The following is a 23,918-nucleotide window of genomic DNA, read 5'->3' on the forward strand; positions in this document are numbered from 1 at the left end:
AAGCCAAGAGAGCTTTACCAGCTTCCAGTAGCTGACATTTCAGAGTGCAGGCAAATGGGTACAGGAAGAAGTGACTGTTGATCTCTGAAAAATGGGTGGGAGTTTGTTCTTCTGAATACTTTTTTTGTGGCTTGGTCTATCCTTTTCTAGTGTCTGTAGTGTGCATTAATAACTAGCACAAGAATGTTGCTGCTTGAGAAGAGAGCTATCAAAGTCTTGTTAAGATGGGGTACTTCACTTGCTGCGAAGGTTCGTGGGAAGTGAAAGGAAAGTAGGGGGAATCAACTGGAGAAGGTGCAGGCTCTCTAGAGCTGCTGTCTGATCCTGATCTACCTCTGTTTCTCTTTGTAGCTGACTTCGGGTTTGCCCGCTATCTGCAGAATAATATGATGGCAGCAACATTGTGTGGTTCACCAATGTACATGGTAAGTGTCTTTTGCCTACGGGTTTTTCTGTATTGTTCTTGCTTTGCCCCCCAGAAGCAAGGCTTTGTTTTTTGCTAGCCATTCCCCCAAAGGTGAAATTCTAGTTACTTGTCAGAAACCAGCTATTACACAGGGAGACTTCATAAAGTTCTGGCTGCTGGTAATGTTGGACAACAAGTGCCTGTGTTGTCATGTAACTTTCAGGTGAGCTGTGGGTAAACAAAACTGAACAAAATGAAGTATTGATTGCTGTCTGCTCCCAGAAACTGCATCTTCCAGAGGGGACCAGGGCCTCTCCACTGAAGGCATTGAGAAACAAAATCTATTTCCTCTTCTCTGAGCAAAGCAACTACAATAGAGAGTGAGGGCTGGGGTGGTATTTCACACACCTGGCTGTATTTGAGGTGTTGCTTCCTTGGAGAGGAACCTCTGTCAGTCACTGCTTGAGCAGGCCCATCCGAGACAGAGTGGTTCCACAAGCCTGCTGTCACCTCGGGCTTTGCAGTCATTTTTGCTAAGGCCATAGCATCAGGAGCAAGGTCCCTGTTTAACAGCAGTTTTATAAAATCTCCAACTGTTTTTAGCTCTTTGGTCTTGCAAAATCCCTTCAGATCTATGGACCTATGCAGGCAGAGATTTGGCCATTCTGGCTAACTTACTCCTAAGTATGCTTTGCTGTACAGCTCAGCAGATGGGTGTAAAGAGAGCTCACCTGCTTCTGTTTGGAATTTCTTTTGTGCATTCCCACTCCCTAATGCTCCCCCCCCCCCCCCCCCAATTCTTTCACCAAACCAGCTGCTTCCAGGATGACTTCTTAGCTTGTAAAACAGATGTGTCTAAAAAACCAAACTGATCCCTTTCAGCCCCCTTCATACTTTCCACTCTGGGACCAGGATGTGAGGAGGTGATCTCTTGTTTGTGCTCATGGCAGCAGTCAAGATCTCTGTGTCGCATCAAGTCAGTGAAATTAAAAATGACAAAACCAGGCCAGAAGTAAAAATGTGAAAGCGGCCATGTAATAGTTCCTGGGGACATGGGTGTCTGAGCTCGAAGTAAAAAGATGATGTGGATCAATTTAGGTTGAAATTTTTACAAGTGCCCTGGGGCAGTAGGCACTGATTTTGAACATGGTCTGATCCACTCTGAGTTGGTTTTTTTTTTTTTGTCTGTACTCTTTGGGCAGCGTTAGGCTGGGCTGTGCTGCACTGCAGAGGAGTAGCATGTTTGGTAGTCTGTTCCACAGTACTAATTCAAGCAAAACAGACTTCCTCTCTCTCCCTGTTTTTGAAGCCTGATGTTTATTTGAACTATGCTATATGTGAAGATGATGTAAGTTTTTTTCTCCTGTGAGAGTTTCCTGAATTGTCTATTTTTAGTGATACTTTTTCTTTCAGAGTCTCTTGTGAAAGTAAATGAAAACCACCCAGCTTATTTTTTTGAAAGGGCTGGAGGAAGCTAGTGAAGACCTTTTTTTATTTTATTTTTTTATTTTAAACAGCTCTGGACATGACAAGGAATCCCAGAATGTTTCATATTGTTCTCTGTTTACGGATGGATTAGAAGGAAGATGGGGAGGGAGGGTTCAACTGGGATTTAGGGTGTGTTTGAAGTCCGTCCCTACTGCTGTTGTGGATCTTGTGCCAGTAGCCCTGGGAACATCTGCTGGCAAGGCAGGCCCTTATTCCCTGCTTTAGCTTGTAGCCCATTGCTGCTCTTTTCATTTTGCTCTTTTAAAAAAGAAAGCTACTTTACCCACACCACAGTAACTTTTCTGACTGAACCCGCATATGATCCTTGTCACATGAGGCTTGAAACCTCCTTGTGCAGTTCTTGTCCTGCTTCCTTGGCTTTGTTTGGTGTTGTGCCTGCTTGCCTTAGGGACAGACCAAGCTCCTGTCCACAAGTTGTTTGCTGCCATTTTTTTTTTCCCCGTTACATGTGGCCTGTACTTCTAACAGAGCTAGAAAATTGATCCTGTTCCATGCTGGCGGCACTGCAATGAAACCTGTTGTTATAAACGCGTGGGATTAGCAAGTCTACCCTTCCGTCCCTCTTCTTCTGCTGCCGCTCCTGAGGCATGCTGCCTCCTGAGCCATGGGGCTTTGTGGACTTGCACCGTCTCCAGCTTCTGGAACAAGCCTGGGAGGGAGCAACCGAGGGCATGGTGTGAGATTAGAAACCAGAGTCTGAGGCACAGCAGGGCTCAAGCTGTTGGACTGAAATGCACAGATCTGCCTTTGAACCCAAACTGTGACCTTGGCAGCAGGCTCTGGAGAATAATTAATATGCTGCCATCTGAGGCTAAATGAGGAAAGTGCATAAGTGATGCGGATCAGGATGGAGGCTGAAGCTTACCTGTGCAGTGTGAGCCTTTGCTTTTCCTGATCATTTACCTGTTACTTGCTTTGGTTTAGAAGACCTGTCTGTGCGATTTCAGTGAGGCTTCTTCTGAGCACAGGTGGATTCAGCAGAAAATGGTATGCTGAGAAGGGAAAGTAATGAGTTTGCCCAAAGAAGCCAAACAGCATAGGGTATTTTTTTGTCTGCCTGAATGAAAGTCTCTGCTTCCCCCACTTAAATAGGAATTGGCCCTTTCAAGGTAGTGTTACAGTCTTCTTGGGAGCAAATCTTTCACGGTTATTGGGGAATGTAGCTCAAGGGTCTTTAAAGCATAATAGTGACTTCTGTTTCTTTCTTGCAGCTGCTAAAAAAAAAAAAAGCTACACCTTTTATAAAACAGATTTCTGTTCTCTCCCCAAAAAGGCACCAGAAGTCATTATGTCTCAACACTACGATGCCAAAGCTGACCTCTGGAGTATAGGAACCATCATTTATCAGTGTCTGACAGGAAAGGCTCCTTTTCAGGTAAGTTGCTTAGATCTAATGTTTCTGACTATCTCTCGCTTTTTTCTTTTTTTCCTTTTAATCTGCTTACGCTAAGGCTTCTGTCATCTATAATATTAACTCCCATAGGTCCAGTCTCATCGGGGTCTGGTTGTCCAACACCTTGACAATGTGGTGCTTTATATGTTGTAACGCTGGATGTGTTACTAGAATATGACTCCTCTGGGCTGTATCTCAGTGAAATGTATTTCCTGGTTATAAATCCTTAGGAAGGGTCATCTCTTCAGAAAATTATCACGAATCAGTTAAAGCAGTGGTTTTTTCCCAGTCCCACACTTAAAAAATCAGTTTCTATTTACAACTGTACTCAGTGTATAACTTATAATTCTGTTGGGTATGGAAGGACAATAAGGAAGATTGTAATTGCAAGTTAATGTTCAGGATGATTTGGTGGTAACTGGTGTATTGCAGCTAAACTGACTTTGTTTTTAGAGCAGTTATGTAGGATCTTATCAAAAGGATCTTATCTGTCATCTCACAGCAATCCCTTCCAGTCTGAAATGTTTATGTTCATCAAGTCCAACTCCTCCAAGTATAACACAGTCCAGTAAAACTCCACCCTGTAATTTATGCTATATAACTTCTGGATGAGCTAGAGCATATCTTCTGTGAAAGGTATTATCTGATTTTAAATTTTTGCATGATGGAGAATTCATCACAGCCTTATGCAAGTTGCTTCAGGATTACTTCACGTATTTTTAAGCTTATATATAGCTGGAGTTCATCTAGACTCAGTGCATTTTTGTTGTTCCCAATCATTAGTGTGCCACACCGCGTATTACTCTTCTTCCGTGCTGTATGAGATCTACAGGCTCTCCCTCGCAACCACTATTTAAAAGTACTGTACTTGCCAGCTTTTTCCTTGCTGTCTTACAGCATAGCAGAGAGGTGCTTGAGTTGCTGATACTTCTTTGCTTCTCTGATGTGTGAGCTCCGTAGAGCTTGTCTGTAATCCATGGAAAAAGACCAAACCTCAAATTTGCATGCTGATGTGTCAGCTGATGCGAACTCTTCAGCTTCTTAGATCAGTTGGGACAAATGTGAACTGTGGCCCTCTTCTCATGTCCTGACATCTCTTTATCCTGACTCCTAACAACAACAAAAAAAAAAAAAACCAACCAAAAAAACCAACCCAAACAAAAAAAAAGTCAGGTTGCAGGGGAGGGGGGAATCTATGCTCGTGTAACAAGGCAAATTTTATGAACTACAGGACTGTCTGAGCTTTAGTTCCATAGCTCTTTAGAATGTCACGCAAGACCTTGAATGTTCATGCAGTTACATCATCAGGAAGGATAAAGTGAATTCTGCATCTGTTGCAGGAAAGAGTGGGCAAATACAGAAGTAAACTAATGGTATGTTTTGGTTTTGTCTAGAGCCAAGAACACTTTTCTCCTTCAGGGTAATTTTTTCCCTGCTGCTGTAAGAATCTTCCATTCCATTGCTTTATATTCTGTCCACCAGCTTGCTCTGTATTTAGAGCAAGACTTCATTTCCTTTGTCTGTTTCTTTTTTATAAACACCCCTACAAGGTACACTGAAACTCCTGAATGGCTCCTGTTTACTGGCTGCATCCGCTTGTTGTCAGTGTTGTTATCTTTGTTTGAGAGGAGAAAATGACTGTTAGGATAAAAGAAAATAAATATTTGTGCATTAAGAAAAAAATGTGGGGGTGGAGAAAGCAAGCTTTGACTCTGCATGCATAGGAGAGCCTTGCACTCGTTCTGTCTTGTAACTTAGTGCCTTTTAGTCTCTAAAGGCACCTTGATACTGTACTTGTTCAAATGATTTAGTCGTCATTTAACGTGATGACTTTATCATAGGTGTTCTTCACTTAGTAGCTCACACACAAGCTTGGGGGATCTGATTTCTTTGAAAAGAATTAGGTGGCTTTGGCCATTGAAGCATGTCACAGAAACGTTCTTCTGAAAACATTTGTTCTTATAGAGAAGACTTTTTCACAGGAAATAAAATTGAATACTAGTCAGCTTTGTTCAGCTCTTCAGCCAAGGTTTTGAAAGGGCATGTGGCCAGAAAACCATTAGTGCTCTGCCTATGCGTGTGTCCTCCAGGCTCCCATGGGTGAGAGCAGTCCTGTATGCCTGTGTCCCTCTGGCTGAGGCATGGCAATACCCTGCCTTGTGACGGGCAATGAAGGGACGTTTTGGTCCCTGCCCCAGCAGGTCCTGATCCTTGCTTTGTGCTTGCCTGACTGGATAACTTCTCTCTTTCCCATATACATCCAACATCTGTTGGGCTGGGGACGGGGGTCATTTGTTTCTCTATTTTAGTTTTTTCCCCATGCCCTTTCCTCTTTTGGGGTTTGTATTTTGAAGCAAAATGCCAGGCCCCCTTTGTCACTGCAGTAGCAGCTGTGGATTTGTTTGATCAGGGAGAGAGAAAAGCTCAGCCCAGATGGTTCTCTGTGTGCCATCTATTTGTTTTGACCACGTGTGTCACAAATTGCCTTCTCCTAGCTGTGACTTTCAGGTGAAAGAAGCCTGTCTAGGGCAGATGTTGGAAAGCTAGTTAAAGGTTAACTGGCTTTATTTCTTTGTTGGCATGACTGTGTTGTAAGAATTTGCTGATGGTCACTGAGCAGTCGAGGAGCTATTGTTTACAGGGCTTTTAGGAGGAGAGAAGGGTAGTGGACAGAGGTGATGGGGAGACCATGAATAGGAATGAGTGCTTTTGGGAGGGACATCTACAAATGGGTGGGGAGATAACAGGCTGATTTCGGGTAGTGTCACCAGCAGACCCAGTTGTACAGGGCAGCCAGGAACTGGATTTCTGACGTTAACCTCTTCAGGCTAAATCCTCACTGTGCCTTCCCTCCCGGACGGGTAAGGACAGCCCCTCACCTCTGTCTAGCTGAGATTCCCATGGGAATCTGGAGCACGGTGGCGTGAAGCATGCTGCATTTGGGTGCTCTAGCTGTTCACTGCCTGAGCCGATTAGGCACCTTCACGGGGATGCAAACCAAAAGGGCTCCAGTGTTATCTGTAGTGAGGAGGAATGAGCTGTCTAAAAATAAAATAGGGCTTCGGGGAACTGGGTTAGATGGAGAAAAGATCAAATGTGTGGAAAGGCTGAGGCAGCTGTCAATCCAGAAAGTGCTTGTAAATCAAGACAGAGATGTGTGTATGTGCCTGAATGTGATTTCTAGCTGTCTCAAAGTTAATTTTAACTATAGCTGGGTCACCCAAGGCAACTTCCCAGAGCCATTCCTGTCCCTTCCTGCCTCTCTGCACGCAGACAAGAAAGAAGCTGCTGATGCTCAGATGTGAACAGTTGGTAGGATGGCTGGTGAAGCTGTCTTAAGGAGCTTTTTGTATTAAACATGCCCATAAACAAAACAATGAGACTGCTATAGGGATGAGATTAATGGGATTCATAATCCCTATAAACAGATTTGCTGAGCACTCTATTAATGTGGAATTGTTAATTTGCCTTGCCTAAAAGTGGTCTGCACTTGCATCTCTTCATTTCTGTCACTGAGCACAGGACTTGAACAGTGCGTTTCCTGGTCTTGCTGACCAGTATTGAGGAGTGTCTTGAGAGTGTAGTGGTTTTCTCTTGTCCTTACGTGAGCTGAAAAGATTGGGACCCAGTGCCCACCATGAAGTGATGTAGGCTGTGTAGACAAGTGACAACCAGAAGCAAAACTGGAGGCAGAGAAGAAAAAGATTTACATACGGTCTAAAATATGTTCCAAAACCAATCTAGTCCTTGTCAGATGATGTTTTAAATATGATTAGAGTTAAATGACCTCAATCTCTCTCTCTTTTTTTCTTTTGGTTTTTTTTTTTTGTTGTTTGTTTGTTTTGTTGGGGGGAGGAATCTTGCTGCTGTTCCTGGTGGTTTCTGTTGTGTGACCCCTTTAAAAACTGGGCAACTCTTGGTAAGCAGACACACAGCCAAGCACACGCACTTTGTGTCAGAGCTGTCTCTGGCAGTGGGGTGGGTCCACTTGGATATCAGATCCTGCTAAGGACCATGAAACCTGGTTGTCTGCTGTTTGAGCCTTTGTGTGAAACTTCTCTTAGCTCCTTTATGGACATGGTGTGCTGTGTCTGCGGGAGAGTGAGCTGGGGAGCAGGGAAGTGACAAGAGAGGTAATGCAAGTGTTGCTGCCTGGTCTAGTAGCTCTGAAAGAGTTAACCTGCCTGTGTATGTTTTCATCCCAGCTAGCTGCTAGGTGAAAAATTTAATTTCTGAGCCTGATGTGCCAAGTCCACTGCTTTATTTCTGGGTTAATTCTGCCTGCATAAGTACTAGGATTATATATCACTTACAACAAAACAGCTATGTTGTGAAATGGGCCTTGAGGAAGACTAGGGAAGGGAGGATTTTATACCCAGAATTTGAACTCCTGGTTTATTTGTTAGGCAGGCTGCTCTTCTGTTCCCAAAGCTGTTCCTCTGGACTGTCCTGTGTCAATGGGGACAGGTATTCCTAGGTTACTCTGCCAAAATTGGGCACAGCGATTGACTTGTTGCTGTAGACAGTGAGCCATTGGCTTTTGGCCCAGTGTTTGTGGGTTTGATCCTGCTCTGTTGGGAGTAGAGAGAAAAACATCCATGGATAGCTAAAGAAAAAGGTTGGGGGGGGTTGGTTGTTCGTTTTCTGGTCCTCATGCTTTCAGGATCCCCTGAATGCCATCCACTTAGTTGTGGGAGTCTTAAAGTATCAACTGTTCAGACTGCACAAGCAGAAGGTATTTGCAGCAGGTTTTCAAGCTTTTTCCCTAGAACTACTGAGCTAGAAACACCATTACTTATTTTTATTTTTCTTTCTAACGTATCTGAATCCCTTCTCTGCACCTCTAAATCCCCAGGAATCCCAAAGGAAGGGGTTCAAACAAAAGAGCAGATACCGTACACCTGCTATGAAGTGTTGACTAGACAGTGCTGTTCACTGAGGCTGTGAATGTGTCTGGCCCTCTTCTGACTGAGCGTTGGGCTTTTGCATCCAGTATTTCCCTAAGCACAACAAATCCAGTGCTGAGTGCTTTTGGAAACACCACCCTGCGTGTTTTTCGCGTGCAATTCACTTGCAGGCAGCCAGCACTGAGTGGGATTTGGCAGGGTTATGCTGAATGCCTTTGTTGGCTCAACATATTTCCACTGCTGCTCAGGACAAAGTATAACAGAGTGGCAGGATTGAATTTGTCCAATTGTCTTTATATATAGAAAGGACAGACAAAACCAGAGCCAGTTACACTAATGCAGCTGCTCCATAGTAACATGAGAGGGGGAACAAGGGCGTGAATTGGCCTGCTGGCATGTCTCTGTTCTTGGGGAAAACTGAGCTGTCCATTCTGCATCCCTGTTTCTGACAGATGGATGCTGTCCTACAGGTAGCAGCTGGCTCTGTGTGCCTTGAATGGTCTAGTTATTAAGTGCCTAAAATGTGCTTTTTCTAGTGTTTTTCTTGGGTAGGGCAGATATGCCTGGAAGGTGGATTTCAAATTAAGTCCTTAGCTTCCTGGAAGAAGGAATTAAAATGGCATTTTTAGGGTCTTACAAACATTTCTGCATTTTTTCCATGATTCTCAGAGAAGCACTATTTATTGAAAGAAGAGGTGAGCAAAGTGGCTGAAGGTACCAGTGCTTTATGAAATGGATGCTAACGGCAGGAGAGCAGTGACCATGTTACTGGGAGCCTGGCAGCCTGCTGCTAGGAGCAGAACTGCGTGACTCGGTTGATTAATAATGAAGTTACATGAAGATGCAATTGGTTTTACCAAATTAATGGTGATCCACAGTTGTCTGTGCTGGGCACTCACTATGACTCTCTTCCTCAGCAGGCAGCTACCTGTATCAGAGACCAGCCTTGAATTGTGGGCTCTTGAGGACAGCCCTAGTGAAGAAGCACGGTCTGGGTGGGTAGGGGCCTGACACCCTGGCTATGGTCCTTGCAGAACAAGTGGGAATTGTAGAGACAGCAGAATGTGGAGAAACAACATCCCTACAGGGATATCTCTTTAATTTGTACAAAGAGAGGGGGGAACTTTACTGAGGATTTTGTTTCTATCCAAGCTAGTGCTTAGAAACGCTCTCTAATGAACTGGGCTTTGCATGTGTGCTGCTTTTAATATACTCTGTCTTTATTGCCAGGAAAATTTCTGACAAAACAGTGTTTGAAATAGATCAGAGCTTCATTGTATTTGTGAAACAATTGAGTTGTTGCAACAGGAAATGAACAGAGCAAACAGCCAAGGCTTGTATCTCTCTGATGTGAGCAAGCACTTCGCTTCCCTGCAGTGGAGTTCTGCTCCTCCTCGTACGTTATGGCTGTCTGCATACTTTTCATCATGCAGAGCATTGCGGCCAAGCCATTTGGTGCGGTGTGTACGTTTGCCTTGTTAAAGTTTGCCAAATATTAAGAATCTAATTACAGGGCAAGATCTGCAGGGGGAAAGGTGTAAAATAGAGTTTCACTGAACCAAATCAAATTGAGTGGCAATGATTGGAAATTTTGATGCAGGTTGGCATCTATGTAACAAGGTGCTTTGCTGAATAAGGTTCATTTTAATGGTTTGGGAAGAAAGTATTTCTGCACCTCCTGTTTGGGTCCCTGCTGTGTCTGTGAACAGCAAAGCATATGTTATTGCAGAAAGGAGAACCAGAAAATCTTTATTTCCTTCTTTTAGGAATCTGGTAGCTCTCACTGGTGCAAATTGATAGGAGAGCTGTGAAGCTTGGGTTGCTAAGGCTATGCAAGAAATACTGTCCTGATCAGTACTACGTGAGTCTGTTGATATTAGAGCTTTTGAGACTCTCCCTTTGGTTTCTCTCGAGGATTTGTACTGAGCTCTCACAGTTATCCCTAATTTTCATCTTCAGCCAGAGGGAGTAGGTGATGTTGAAACAGCATCTTATGTGGCTGCTTTTCCAGTCATGCTGTGTTAGCGGTATTTTGATGGCCATCTGCAGATTGGCTTGTCCGATTTGCCATTTTAAGCATCTTAATTGACCTTAAATGCTTCTAATTTAGAAATGGAAGTAGGTGGAAGGCTCGAGGGTTTTTTTTCGAGCCTGCCCTGAACATCAGGAGGAGCTGCCTGTTGCCTCCTTGTTCACACTTTCCTACACACTCTGCTGCACCAATAATTGATTGCAGATGAATCTCTCTGATCTTCCTTCCCTGTTTATGTCTGCCTTCATGTCTATGTCATGCCAGTCAGCCTGCTCTGCCTTTTAATAAAGAGATTTTGCCTAAGCAGAAAAGCTTGAGAATTTACTGGCCTGTATTATTCATTGCATAAAAACAAATGGAGAAATGACGTTAGGAGATTTTTATGTGTCTGCGCTTCTATACTGGTGACTTTATTTTTAACCTCAGCTGTAAATCTCTTGTGTCTAGTCCTTTTTTTCTTTTTTCCTTTTTATTTATCCCGTCTCTCAGAATTTGGGATCTTCCCGTCAACATCCCCAGCAGTTGTATACATTACTTCACACATAGGAGCTGTGGCTTGAGACTTTCTGGCTTCCTGGAATTAAAGTAGAAAATCCTAATTCAGTTGCTGTTCCCCATGTTCCTGGTCTCTTCACAGATCCCTTGCCCATCAAAAGGCTCCCTGCCCCTTTTCTAAATGCCCTGCAGCACTAATCCATGTTCTCAGCGGGAGCTGCCATTCATCATTTGGGACTCCTCACGTCTGCAATTATTTAGCCTTCTGGGTGAGGCTATTAGGCCAGCTCAGACCTGAGCATCAGAGCCCACTGCAATGAAGTTCAGCCCTTGGAAGGGGAGAGCAGGACAGATCCAGGTCAGGGACAAAAAGACAGCGGGCTGAAATACTGTATTTTCACTCTGGCACAGTGCTGGCTTTTCAGTCCGTAGCAAGCTGCAGGTTCTCATTGTCTGTGCTGGTTCAGCAGCTGAAGAGTGCCTCTCTGCTCTTCAGAGTAACTGTGAAATAGAAATGCTAATCCCCTGACTTCATTGTCAACTGCTTCATGCACTGGTTTTCTTTCTCCTCTACAGGCCAGCAGCCCACAGGATCTTCGTCTCTTCTATGAGAAAAACAAGATGCTGATGCCGAAGTAAGCATTTTTCCAGTGTCACCATTTGTATGCACTTGTTTACTCTGTATTTACACCTGTCCTCACATGCTCCTGGCTTGTCACTTGGGGAGGTGACTGTAAAGTATTTGGCCACCTGCCTTCCCCCATTCCTTAAACCAGCAGTGATGTGGCCCAGAGCAAGTCAGACAGCAGCTGATTGCCAGAGTTGGTGTTCTCTCTTTTCGCAGATGCTACTTCTCTCCTACATTGCAAAAATTCAGGATCATTAGTGATTTCAAGAGCCAGCTAGTGGTCCTGTCCCACGTATGGCTTCCCTGAGGCTGGGAGTCTTGGGAAGAAACCATGGCAATTCTTGAATCATGCAAGCAGCTGAACTGCAGTCTCTCCTGCAACCTGCCATACCTGACTGCAGATCACATTCCCATTTCTCATGTGTCAGGAGAGCAACTGCTTGTGTCCATCCTGCTAATAGGAGGAAATATTATAACCTCGATGGAAATGGACACTACTGCAGTTTCCAAGGGGAAGATAACTGCGTTCATCCCACCGGGGTGTATGTTACCTAGTGAAGCATCTAGCTGCCACTCAGCACTGTGATTTGTCAGTGTATTTTGGTTTTGTTGCTGTGGTCTTTCCTTTTGATCTCTGAGCTCTTAAAGCAGAACCTCATACCTGCTCTTAAAACCTCAGCTTGGTATAGAGACAGGACTGAAGTTCCAAGTTTATACATCAAAAAATTGGAAGGTGTTTTTTAACCAGAAAGTTAATTTCCATTTGGCAGAGCTGCTAATGCAGCCACATACACAGGAAGTGCATTGAGTTGCTGTATGTAGATCCCCCCCCCTCCCCCTTATCAGTTTAGACAGCTCCAAGAGATAGTGGAAGGAACTGTCAAGAAGCTAGAGCTCTTATCAGTGACCTGTGCTATGCATTTAATTTCCCTTCAAATACTTCCTTTTTTGATTTGGGGAGAAGGAGCAAATTCTATCAGGATTAAATTTGGGGTATCTGCATGCTCCTCTGGATTGAACCAGAGGGTGTGATGGAGTGAAACACCCAAACAAAACAATTCAAAGCAAAAACACTGCCGCATAGTTGGAGCCAAATAGTCTGTGTGAGCAGAACGTAGAGCTTCTGTTTCCCCTGCACAGCCTAAAACATGGCTGCTCACCTTTGAGATAGTCCCTCTTACTAAGAGAAATTAATTCCTACAATTAATAAGCTTTCTTGTTGATCACGCTGCCCTGCTGCTGCTTTTGCTCATGGTGCATGCAGTAGGAGGCAGGCAAGGGGAGAAATGAAACTCGGCTGTAAGAGGAGAGCATGTCTGTTCTTGTAGGGATTAGTCCTTCTCCTTTGATGCGAGTCCTTGGTACGCACTCTGCATCTACCGTTTTCACTCGTCTCTGCTTTTTAACTACCAAATGCCTCCAAAATTTAGATCCAAGACCATTGTTTTCTTTCACTGTGGAAGTCTGATCCGAAGCAGCCTTTGTGTAAATGCCGGTTCCCTGCTTTCCCAAGTCAGTTTGTCTCTTTAACATGAGCTGCAATCTGTGCTATTTCCTGAGTAAACATGAATAAACTGCCTCTGCCAGCCCTGCCAACACAGGATGAAACACGAAACCGCTCCAGAGACCTCCTTCTCAGACTGCAGCAGTGCCAGGATTTGGTTTCATTCTCCTTGGGGCTAGGCAGGCTGGCACCCACCTCCCCGGCATCACCATGGAAAGTGGTGTGTTTTGGCTTGGGAACGGGGTGGGGCAGAAAAGCTCATTAAATGCTCACCAGCGGTCTCTGCCTGCCGGGCTGGTGCCGTTGCTGGCAGGTGAAATGCCATTCTGAGGTGGGGAGCCCATGTCAGTAGGACCAAGCCCAAAGGCGTCACGATTTTAATAGCACCGATCTAAAGAACTAACATTCATTGTGCTGATTTGCGTGGCAAAGTGTATTCTAGATCATGGTGGGAAGGAGGCAGTTTTGTTGCTTGTTTAAAATGATGGCGTTGGAAAATAATACTGTAGCATAGCAAAGCTTGACGTTTTAGATGTGAGAGATAAGAGGAGGCAAACAGGCTGTTGATCTGCACTGTTTTCAGTGTGTTGTGACGTCTGAGGTCTACTACTTGACCTTCCTGTTTCTTGGCTTTAAAACCATACAAAAGCTAAAGTCATTGCTGGGAAATGGACTCATTTTGGATGAGAGCTTTATGTGTCACGGATAAATAAATTATGACTATAACACTGGAGGACTGCAGGTCTCCAGCACTAATGTATTTTTCAGGAGACTCTGCTAGCTGTGGTATCTTGGGTTATTCCGTTACACAGTGTGCTTTTAAGGCACACCTTTTTTTGACAAGAGAGTGTTTTTTCTTGGCTCAAACTGATTCTCAGTTTAACTGCATCCCTTCTGGAGTCCTGGTGGCCTCTTCCTTTGTCAGCCTGGAAAGGTGCACGAAACCATTTTAGTGCCAGGGATGGAAAAGCAACTCCTCCAGTACAAACAAGGATGAGGGATGCTTGCCATCATTCTCTGTTCTAGGAATTGCTGGGCTCAAATTCCTGTGCCAGCAAGGCCTAGGGCTTCACTGAAAAATAACCGGGTAGTACTGAAACCTATAAATACATGCCTTGCCTCGCATCTCTAGTTTCACTGAACAAGAGTCTGTTAGTGCTAGCTACCACCTCTTCCCCCCCCCCCGCCCCGTATTTTTGTCCCAGCTTCTTTTTTTATCCTGTCTGTGTCAAGGGTAGAGATGGTGGAAATGGTGCACGAAGGATCATTTCTCCCAGCATCAGTCGGGCTTGGCTTCAGGGCCCTGAGTGATGCCAGCCCAGCAAAGTGGAGCCCTGCCCGAGCGAGCCACGTGCTGTGCTGCTGAGCAGGCTTGGGCTCCGCGTGGTTAAAATTACTGTGCTGACTACACATGCCGTTACCTCAGCTGACCCATGCATGGGGAGAGGGGACAGCCTGGCAGACCGTGGGGGCCATACTGGCCACAGCCATGACAGAGAGAGTCAATACTGAAGGGAGTTGGAGCCACCTACGCCTAATTTGGAGGGCTCTGCTCTGGCTGCAGGCAGGCCCTGGCTGCTACAGCCCCTAGCAGTGCTTCTGGTTACAGAGGAAGGTCAGCAGAGCTGAATCCACTTATGCAAGAGCTGAACTCTGCTTTCCCTGCCTTAATCCGTTCATTTATTCCCTGCTTCTCACAATCTACTAGGGTTGTGAAGAGCTGCCCTGGCCTCTCCCCCATCTGCTTGTGGGGTGAGGGAGAGCGCAATGATTTACTAGCTCTTTTGTGCTGCAATGGCCATTGAAAAGAGTATTTTCATCCTAGCTATACTGGAAAGTGGGGTAATAGCTGCACTAATTTTAGCTTGCTCAGGTGGCAGTGGCTCACATCTTAGTGGCCTTCGATTAATAAATGCTGTATATCAAGGAAGCAAATAGACAAAGGTCACTTGCTAGTCTTACATAAGCTGCATTGAAAAAGAAATGCCGTAATAAAGTGGTAGTAATTGGTGATACATTTCCCCACCAATGTCTTAATTGGAAGCTTCCCCTTGGTAACTGCTTCATTTTAATGATCTCCTTATTCCCAGTACAGCAAGTAGAAGAGATTTTATTTATCGTGTGCAAAATATTGCATGTTGAATGGACTTAGCTGAGAACCAGAGGGATGATATTGGCACCACTGTGGAAGGGAAGGATCTGCAGGTGCTCATGGGAGAGGCCACTAAAGCTAGGTTAGCTGTAGCCTTAACAATGATAATGGGGAATAAAAGCCAAACAGAGATGCAAATAGAGATGTCCTTGTTCAGCTTCTCTCCAGTGAGCTCGTCTTATGTTCCTAGCCCAGCAGGCACAAACTGAGTTTGCATTTGCCGGTTGCCTTCCTGAATATGCAAAAGCAGTTTAAGTAGACTGCAAGTCTCTCTTATTTTGCTTTTGTTTTCAATCCTAGCATCCCCAGGGAGACATCAAGCCACCTGAGGCAGCTGCTGCTGGGCCTTTTGCAGCGTAATCATAAGGACCGCATGGACTTTGGTAAGACCTCCTTCCAGTTTTAGTTCTGCTGCCTGTCTGTGTCATCTTTTGTGCCATGGCATTGCACAAACCTCCATACTTTTGGCTGGTGCTAGGAGAAGCATCCAGACACCTGGGTTTCACCTGTGCTGGAAGATTGCATAATCTTGGTGTTTTTTAGTATATGTGCTGGAGAGGTCAGTGCTGATTCCAGTACAGTTTTTGAACCCAGGGATTTGGCACACTTTCAGCAAACGTTTCTTACTTACATTCCCTCTCCATAATCTCTCTGAACTTCTATTGTGTTAAGTATGCTACCAGGTGAAACGTGTATCTTGTGCATCCATGTTCTTTCTCTGTCACAGTTTCTTCCCAAAGCTGCAAGCTGCCCCCATTTAATGAACAATTCAGTCAATACCCTCCCTTTCTCAGGGCCTGCAGTGATCTGAGCCGGGAGACCATAGCTGCTTGCAAGACCCTTCACTCCTTCTCCAGGTTTCTGTGGAAGGATGCCTTGGTTCTCATCAGGGCTCGAGCTGGCAGTCTCTTGGCTCTCCCTGTAGACCTGTATCTCAGTCTCCTAACCTGGCTGGCATGAAGATTTCCTTTTTTTTTTTATTTTTGATGTCTTAATTCTTTCTAAACTGAGAACAGTCATTATGTGCCAGGCAGTTCTGGGTTTGGCAGCCTCTTCCAGATGTATCTAGCTGAGCCAAAAGGTCTGAAGAACCTTTAGTGAAGCCATGCCCTAGAGGAAAGCAGACAGAGATGGAATCTTTCCTAGAGCCCCTGAAAGGACCAGGTCATCTAAAGGCAACTCTGTGCTCTTTTATTCTTACCCCCACCTCTCCCTTCTCCTTGGGCAAAGATAGTCTAGACCTGTCTCAAGTAAAAATCAGGATGTGAATACTCTCTCTCACCAAGGAAGTTGGTCCTGGTGGTGCGTGTCCTCTGAGTGCAGAGGAGAACAGCAGGGAGCAGCTTTGCTTCCATGGGCCAGTGCTGCTGGTGGAAAGGGTAAGTTTGCTCCTCAGCCTCTGTTTGAATAAGGTTTGGTGCTGGGCAAGCCTGTTCAAGTGGTTTTCCTGAAACAAAGCTGTGGGGCCAAAGCCTATGGATTTGTGTTAAGTATCAGGTGGGCAGTATCACAGCAAGTCATAGAGCTTTCTGCTTTTTGCACAGACATTACCTTTTTTTACCTGAAAATAAAGTGTGCTGCTGTGTGTTTTCAGGATATTACTTTTTAGTCAGGCTTGGGGTAAAAGGGTTTGATATGTCTGTCTCTTGGGGGTTGTTTTTCTGCTAGTTTTTTGTTGCTTATCTGTTCAGGTGGATTGTTTATCCACCTGGGCAGCATATGCTAGTTGATGAAGAGAAATTGTTTTGCGGCCTCTGTTATTCTTTTGGATTAGAGATAGTGGGAAAGCCTTTCTGGGGGACAGTGTCACCTGGGTGAAACAAGCATGTGGATTAACTGCGGCTGATCATAAATCCAGTGCTGAATGTAAAGGACTACTGGTTACTAGGGTGCAGAAGTGAGGGAAAAAAAGCCTTTTGAAAAGGGAGCTGTTGAAGCTACTGACAGACTGACTTGGATTTAAGCACCTCTCAGTATTATTCCCTGCAAATCTTCTGTCTGGGCTGTGGATCTCTACCTCTTCTGTCATGCTGCTGTGCCTTTCAAAAGAAAATATCTTCAAGGTTCCTGTTTCCCTGCTGTCAGAAATTGAGTCTGGTAAACCTTTTTAGCCCCCTATAACCTGTTTCTGTACCTCTTGGGAGTAGACTGCATGAGTGAGTGTCTAACACTTGGAAACTTGAGATAATATACTTTGATTTCACTTAGGACAACAGTTACAGCACATCTTGCTGCATTGAGATTGTTGCCTGCCCTTAATCATGTGCAGGATCCTTTTCTCTACAAATTGGCACGTCCTTGTAAGATGTAGTTGTTTCTCAAGGAGGGTTGGTGAATGTTCTGAACAGAAGCCTATATTTGAGATATTCCTTGTGCTTTATAGAAGGCACATCTTCGTGGCTGTGTGGCATCCCATGCCATATTCAAATATCTCCTGTCAGTCGAGAGGAAAGCAAGTACCAGAGCCATGATTTATTTAGACCAATACACTTCCTCAGCATCCAGTTGTATTCTTGGTCTCATCCACCTCTGCCTCCTCTCCTCTGACTCTCTGCTGAAGCATCTGAGCTTCCTCCCTGCTTGTGACACAACTGTTTTCCTTTCCGTGCTGTCTGCTGGTGCTCCATCTTCAGCTCCTCTGTGTTCCTGAGGGCTCGGAGACTCTGACCTACACCTACTGAATGGACCCTTCTTCCTTTCCTTAGGGTGTCAGCTCAGGAGACCTCCAGATGATGCCCCTTGCCAAAATAGTAGCAATACTGAAATGAGAGCATTTCCCTGTGCCCAGCTATTGTCATGTTTTCAGCTGCTGTCTGTGGCCAGCTGTGCACAACCTGTGAATGTCCCATAGCTCCCGATCCTGTCTGAGGCAGATCCCCCCTTTACCTTAGGTGGTTCCCAGCAGACAGGTGCTTTGTCCTCCTACTGGCAAACTAACTGTAGGCTGCTCTCTTCACCTACACTATTTATAAAAGGTCTACGGGGTCGGTGCCTTTGTTCACTGTTCCCTTACCCTCCTGCGCTCTGTAAGGTGAAGATTTGTGTGTGCTGCTGGGTCAGGGATGATTCCTGAGCCACCCTCCCCAGAGGAGCGGGGTGTCCTGCTGCTCCTTGTTCCCTGAGGCCCTGTGGTCCACCTGGAGATGTGTGCAGAGCCCTCCATGGAGCTCCCCCAGAGTTTAGTTGATTCACGCAACAGCAACGCATAAGCTTGAAACTTCATTTACTTGTTGTGTGTCTCAGCTGCTCTTCTACCAGGAACTGATGGTCTTCACAATCTCAAGATTATCTAGAGGAAAGCCAGGAGGGTTTCAAATTGCAAGTGTCCTGCTGATGATTATGAACAGGGTTGTTAAGCTTTGCTTTGCAAGTATGACTAATAAGCAGTTTGGAGGGGGAGAGGGAAAAGTGAAAGAAATTGTAATTTCCACCCCCTCAGCTGTATCAGCTCAGCTGAGGGATGGTACCCTCTGGAGCAGCAGGCTGAAGAAGAAGCAGGAAACTCCAGCAGGTCAGCAGCTCCTGGCAGGATAGGGACGTTCTCCATCCACTGCGGATTGAATCTGTGAGATTCTAGCTTTCCGTGCCAGAGATTTCCATCACTTCTGTTGTGCTGAGCTCCAGACCAGTGCACTCGGGCTGCAGGACCCTGGCATGGCAGTGGCAAGGAGGGGCTGGGGAGAGAGGGATTGTTTAAGTTCAAAAAGCAGACAAACAAAAAACCCAGTTGCTACTTTCTAGAAAGCTCATTGGCCAAAGAGGAGCTGTTTACAGAAAGCAGAAGTTTGTAAACCTTGGGTGTTGCAACAGGAAATCCATGCTGGGAAAACAAGTTGAACTGCCTGCAGTTAGCTAAATAATCAGTGTTGATCCATGACTAAGGCTCCCGAAAGGCTGAGTTGCTGATTGTGATAGGGGAGGACTCAGCGTAGAGCTGCAGTGGATCAGAGACGGAGGAGCTGGGAGGGGTGGCTACTTGTGAGGACAGGCAAACATGTAGAAGGTCTCCAGCAAGCCAGGACAGAAGCTTTTCTTGGCCTGGATCTGTAGAATATCCTCCCGTAATAAGTGAAGAAAGCAGTTGTGTCTGGTGTGAAAGGAAGGGAGTTCTGAGCTGTAGTTCTGTGGTAGCCTTTTAGAAAATGCATTTCTGCCTCCAGTGCACGATGGGTTCGGGTCTGTGTGTGATGGAAGATCATTCAGTGGAAGTCCCTTTGTCCGTCATTCCTCTTCTGTGGAATGAGTGGCAGTGCAGTGTGATAAATATAGCTCCCCTGGATCCCTACAGTTAAGGTGACTTGCCATCCTGATCAGCCAGGGACTTTGTCTTTTAGTGCTACTTTGCGCCTTAGGATTTCTCCCTTCTTGCTGATAGAAGCTTTTGATGCACATGCACAGACATGGCCATGCCAGGTCTCGACATAGTCACACTGTCTGGCCCTCGATAACTGATTCCCATTCCTGTAAGCGTAAGAGCTGTTGCAAGATAGAGGAGCATTAACAATTAATTTAGCATATTCTTTCTGGCAGCCCAGGGTTGTAGCTTACAGCAAAACCTTAATGCCCTGTTCTTTAATGCCCTGTGGGGAAGGAAAATCCATTAATACTGGTGGCGAGTCCCACAGTACAAATCCTCGTGTCCTTTGGCCATGCTTTTGGCAAAGATTTTTTTTTTTTTTCCTCCCTTTCTTCATTCACGTAATTGCCTCAGCTGATTTCCCTTCTCTGCCCCCCCCCCCCCCCCCCCCAGCTGATTTTGCAGAGGTGGCTGGTAGCAGAGGAGCTACTTTTTCCATACTTAACATAGCAATCCCTGAATCCAAATAACTTCCCATCCTTTTTTTGTGTGTAGGTCCTGCATCCAGTCCCCACTCTGCATTCTTGACCACTGCTATATGCAACCGCAGTCAGTCAACTTCCATGGTTGACTAGATTGCATGGAAAAATCACTGTAAAATACTGTAATTTACTGTGCTTTAACTGCTTTGTAAACTTCTTAAGTAATTTCCTTTCACTGAGTCATTGTTCTTGATTTTTTTCAGATGAATTTTTCCATCACCCGTTCTTGGATGCAAGTGCCTCTATGAAAAAATGTAAGTGTTGCATTTTTGACTATAACTCTTTTTGAACCATGACGTTACTTCCTTTGCTGCTAGTTCAAAAGGAAAGAAAAAGACTGCTTTATGTTTTCTTAGTTATTTAGGCAGGGATTCAGCATTTGTTACTGTGTCATGTCCAGATTTTGCCATCAAAATGTATTTAATTTTGCTGAGTGATCTTCAAAGGGATGATTAGGGGGCTATTTAGAAACCTAAAGTAGAAGTAAATGTACTTTGAAATATTCAGCTGCTTTGTATGAAGTGCTTGGCCGGTGGGGATGCTTGTAGGTAAACAGGATTATGCAGCGTGATCTTGCTTTTCATCCACATCTGTAGGACAATTCAGGATAGTGAATGGTGGAAACTGGCACTCTTGTCCCTGTTTGCCAGGTGGTACCTTAGGTTGGCTGTGCCAAATGGCAGGCTCTGGCTACCAAATCTTGTTTCAGCATTTACCTCCAAACTCTTGATAAATCTTGTTTTAGAGGGGTTAAATTTGGGTGCTCTGTGAGAACTGGCCAAAATGAAGACAGATTTCTATTGAAAGTTCTTTCTTTCCTCTTTTGATTCAAAACTTTTGAAAATTTCCAACCACATGTACTATGATTCAGAGGTTTGTTTTCAGTGGAAAACAATTCAGAATTGCTTATAGTGTATGGGGTATAATAGTCCTCTGGCCAAGAGACTTGGTTTAGTGGAATTGTGTATGGTTGTCGTCTTCTGGAAGGATCCTCCTGAGCCTTTAATCTCCTGACTAAATGATAGAGCCAAGGATATTCATCGGTGACTGATTTGGGCTGCCCAATGCAAGGGCTGGAAGTTTTGGAGGAAGCATGTCCAATGCTTTCTGAACATGGAGCCCCTCTTGGATGTGTGCCATGGGTGGATTCCCCTTGTGCGATGTCCACGTCACTCCTGACAGTCTCTTGCTTTCCTGGGTCCAGAGCAAGACTTCTCAGTTGTTCCTGATACAGATTTTAACTGTGTACTTAGGTGACAGTCCTGCGGGCAAGAAAAGACGCTTCTGGTTTAGGGGAGCTTGCAAGCCAGCCAGGCCCCTATCGCCGTCTGCGCCCACAAGATGTGGGGCGAGTCCTGTAGAACAGGACTGCTCTGCAGGCAGGAAAGGACTCTGCCTGTGTAGGACTGCTCCTAAGCCAGCTCAGCTCTCAGCACCTGCTGTACCACTGCTGTGTCGGAAAAGCCCTTCAAAGTCTGATCCCGCTGTGGGCAGAGGAGGACTCCCCCAGGACGTTCTTGCATGCCCACCAGCTCATCTCTTGCCTCCGGCAGTTCCGTTGCTTCATTGGCCAGGGGAACAGAAAACCCCCTGCAAACAGGAGAGGGTTTTCCTGACTTGGCCTCAGTTTCCAACTTCTGCGCGTTTGCTGTGCCGAAACCAGAGGCACCATTATGAGCAAGGGACTGTAGCTCGGCCTTTGCCCCCAGCTGCACCAAAGCTAATGGTGTGGGGTCAAGGCCCAATAAAAAGAGCACCTTTACAGGCAGGTAAGGACAGTACGAACTCCAGACCTTTCTGCTGCCCTGCTGGTCCTCACCTCTGGACATATGTCCACAGCCTGGAGTCCTCTCCAGGCAGGAGAGACCACGACTGGGTTTGAAAAGATGAGGGGAGAAGTATTTCCCCGTTGCTGGAGGTCTTCAAGTTTTTGTGCACAGAAGTCTTCTAGTGGAGAAGATGGTTCTTGTAGACTGCTGTGGAGGTCTCTGCTACTGCCAGATGACAGTGATGGATGAAGACCTCTGGGAAGTGCAATGAAGAGCCTGGATGAGAAAGGCTGCATGTGGGAATGGCGGTCCTTTTGATTTCTGAATAGGTGAGAGGAGAGCTAGTGTGTCAGCAAAGGTCTTGGTTATGGTTATCTCAATAAGAAAAACTCACCTGAGATGTACGGAATGCTGCTTAACGTGGTAGCGTGCTTAACGTTTGCACAGTTTTAGCTGAAGTAGATGACTTAGCAAGGTTGCAGTTGCTCAGGGGCTAGCTCCCCTGGCTTTACCTGTAGAACTAAGATGAGTCCAAAAATTTATTGTGCTACTTCATCTCAACATGTGGCTCAGCATCATGAGTGTAGGAAGTATCAAAGAGGAGAAGAGAGATGGCTGCATCTGAATCATGATGGTCATGCTCAAACTGAATTAGAGTCCTCAGGGCTGCAGTGGAGAACTGGGGGGAGGAACAGCGTGCCCTCGTGTTTTTGTTCTCCTTGGGAGCTGATAATTGGGCTACCACTGACTTCGGTGGAAATGGGACTAAGTCATTCACATTTGAGTGTGCAAGGTTCTCTTAGGAGAGTTTGTTGGATGATCTGTACCAGCATCTGAGTAGTAGCTGTTGCATGATGAACACACCAAGACCTCAGCTAAGCTCAGGGACCCACTGTGCAGCCTTTGCCTAAAGGACCTTCCAGTTCAGATGCACCTGCACTGCAGATACAGGCAGCCGTGCATACATTTAGGTCCCAAACCAATTTTAAGGTGAGACACTTCCTTTCCATATGAGAACATCTTGCAGTCTGAGCAGAGCATGGTGGTCTCTGTACCCCTGCAGGCAAATCTGCCCTCAGGTGGCAAGGGCAGAACGGGAGAGCTGCCACCAGCCCGCAGAGCTGAGCACATCACCCGGGCTCCTGAACCCTCTCAGGGCTGGTCCAGATCTGGCCACACAATGATTAAAAATAAAGTGAGAGTCATCAGCTGTTCATTCGGTGTGGATATGTCTTAGTACACCATCTCATGGAATTATAAAGAAATTTTTTTGATATAACATAGTTTTGGAATTCTGGAAAATTGAGGAATCCTCAAATGTGGATAATTCTCTAAGTGGATAATTTTGAAGTTGCTAAGGTGGAGGGTTCCCCTTGTTCAAATACATCTACATGTTTTTCAAGACACTTCAGCAAAATCAACATTTCTGTCAAAAAATCTTTAAGTACGACATTTCTGACAAGCTCATCCTCTCCACTACGGTTTTGAGGGATGGCTGTTCTCATGTCCCTCCGCTCATCTCAGTCCTTTAGTGAAGCAAGGACCTGAGTCTGCTGCCATCCAGGGTGTACCGCAAAGCTCTGTTTGCCACAGGCTTTAACCTGGAGAGTGGGTTCAGGGCCTTGGGCTTTGTTAACTAAAACGTGTACTTTATTTTTTGTTTGTTTATTTATATTTTATTTTATATTGTGGGTTTTGTACCTTTGACTAAGCATGTATATTAGATGTGTAAAAATTTATTAATAAAAGTCTTCAAAATTACTGTGTCTAGTCAGAATGTCGTCTGTCTGTAGCCAGGTCTGATCAGCATATGGTATGGGGCAGTGTGTTACAGTAATAATGCATGAGAAGGCATAATTAGACGCTTGTGCAAGTCTTGTCTCAGTAAACACGTTGTAATTGGTACCCGTACAGAATATATTGGAGGTTTTTTTTGCTCCTGCCTTTAATGAATGGTAAGCTGGTACCTCCTTTACTCTGAGTTAAGAGACCATGTAACGTGAGCAGTTCTGGTTCAGAAGTGTATGGGTGGTTCAGTGTCTGGAATATGTCAGGCTTAACTTGACTTTTAGCATCTTTATAATCTTATTGTACATAAAATACTCAGGTAAAAACTAGCAAAAATCACCATGACTTCTGCATGTAAAAGATTTTAATGGTGCAAATTTTTTAACTCTAAAAAGCAGTTTATGGGCAAGTCCTTTTCAGTTTTTGCACTCAAACTATTGCCTTGTCAGAGGCTGCAATTAAATGATTTTTTGATTACTGGTTTTAATTGAATCCA

At 45.1% G+C, this 23,918-nt stretch overlaps 1 protein-coding gene across 4 annotated transcripts in view; it reads left to right on the plus strand.

The window, feature by feature from the left end:
• Nucleotides 1-23,918, plus strand: part of ULK1 (unc-51 like autophagy activating kinase 1) — an 84,031-nt gene that overhangs the window by 26,536 nt on the left and 33,577 nt on the right. For all 4 annotated transcript variants that reach the window (XM_075515757.1, XM_075515756.1, XM_075515755.1 and 1 more), the window contains exons 8-12: nucleotides 352-425; nucleotides 3,189-3,290; nucleotides 11,319-11,377; nucleotides 15,327-15,409; nucleotides 20,069-20,119. In XM_075515757.1, coding sequence (XP_075371872.1) covers nucleotides 352-425; nucleotides 3,189-3,290; nucleotides 11,319-11,377; nucleotides 15,327-15,409; nucleotides 20,069-20,119 — 369 coding nt within the window. The remainder of the gene's footprint in view (nucleotides 1-351; nucleotides 426-3,188; nucleotides 3,291-11,318; nucleotides 11,378-15,326; nucleotides 15,410-20,068; nucleotides 20,120-23,918) is intronic.

The sequence above is a fragment of the Mycteria americana genome, chromosome 13 (genome assembly GCF_035582795.1).
Source record: "Mycteria americana isolate JAX WOST 10 ecotype Jacksonville Zoo and Gardens chromosome 13, USCA_MyAme_1.0, whole genome shotgun sequence".
In the NCBI taxonomy this organism is placed as follows: domain Eukaryota; kingdom Metazoa; phylum Chordata; class Aves; order Ciconiiformes; family Ciconiidae; genus Mycteria; species Mycteria americana.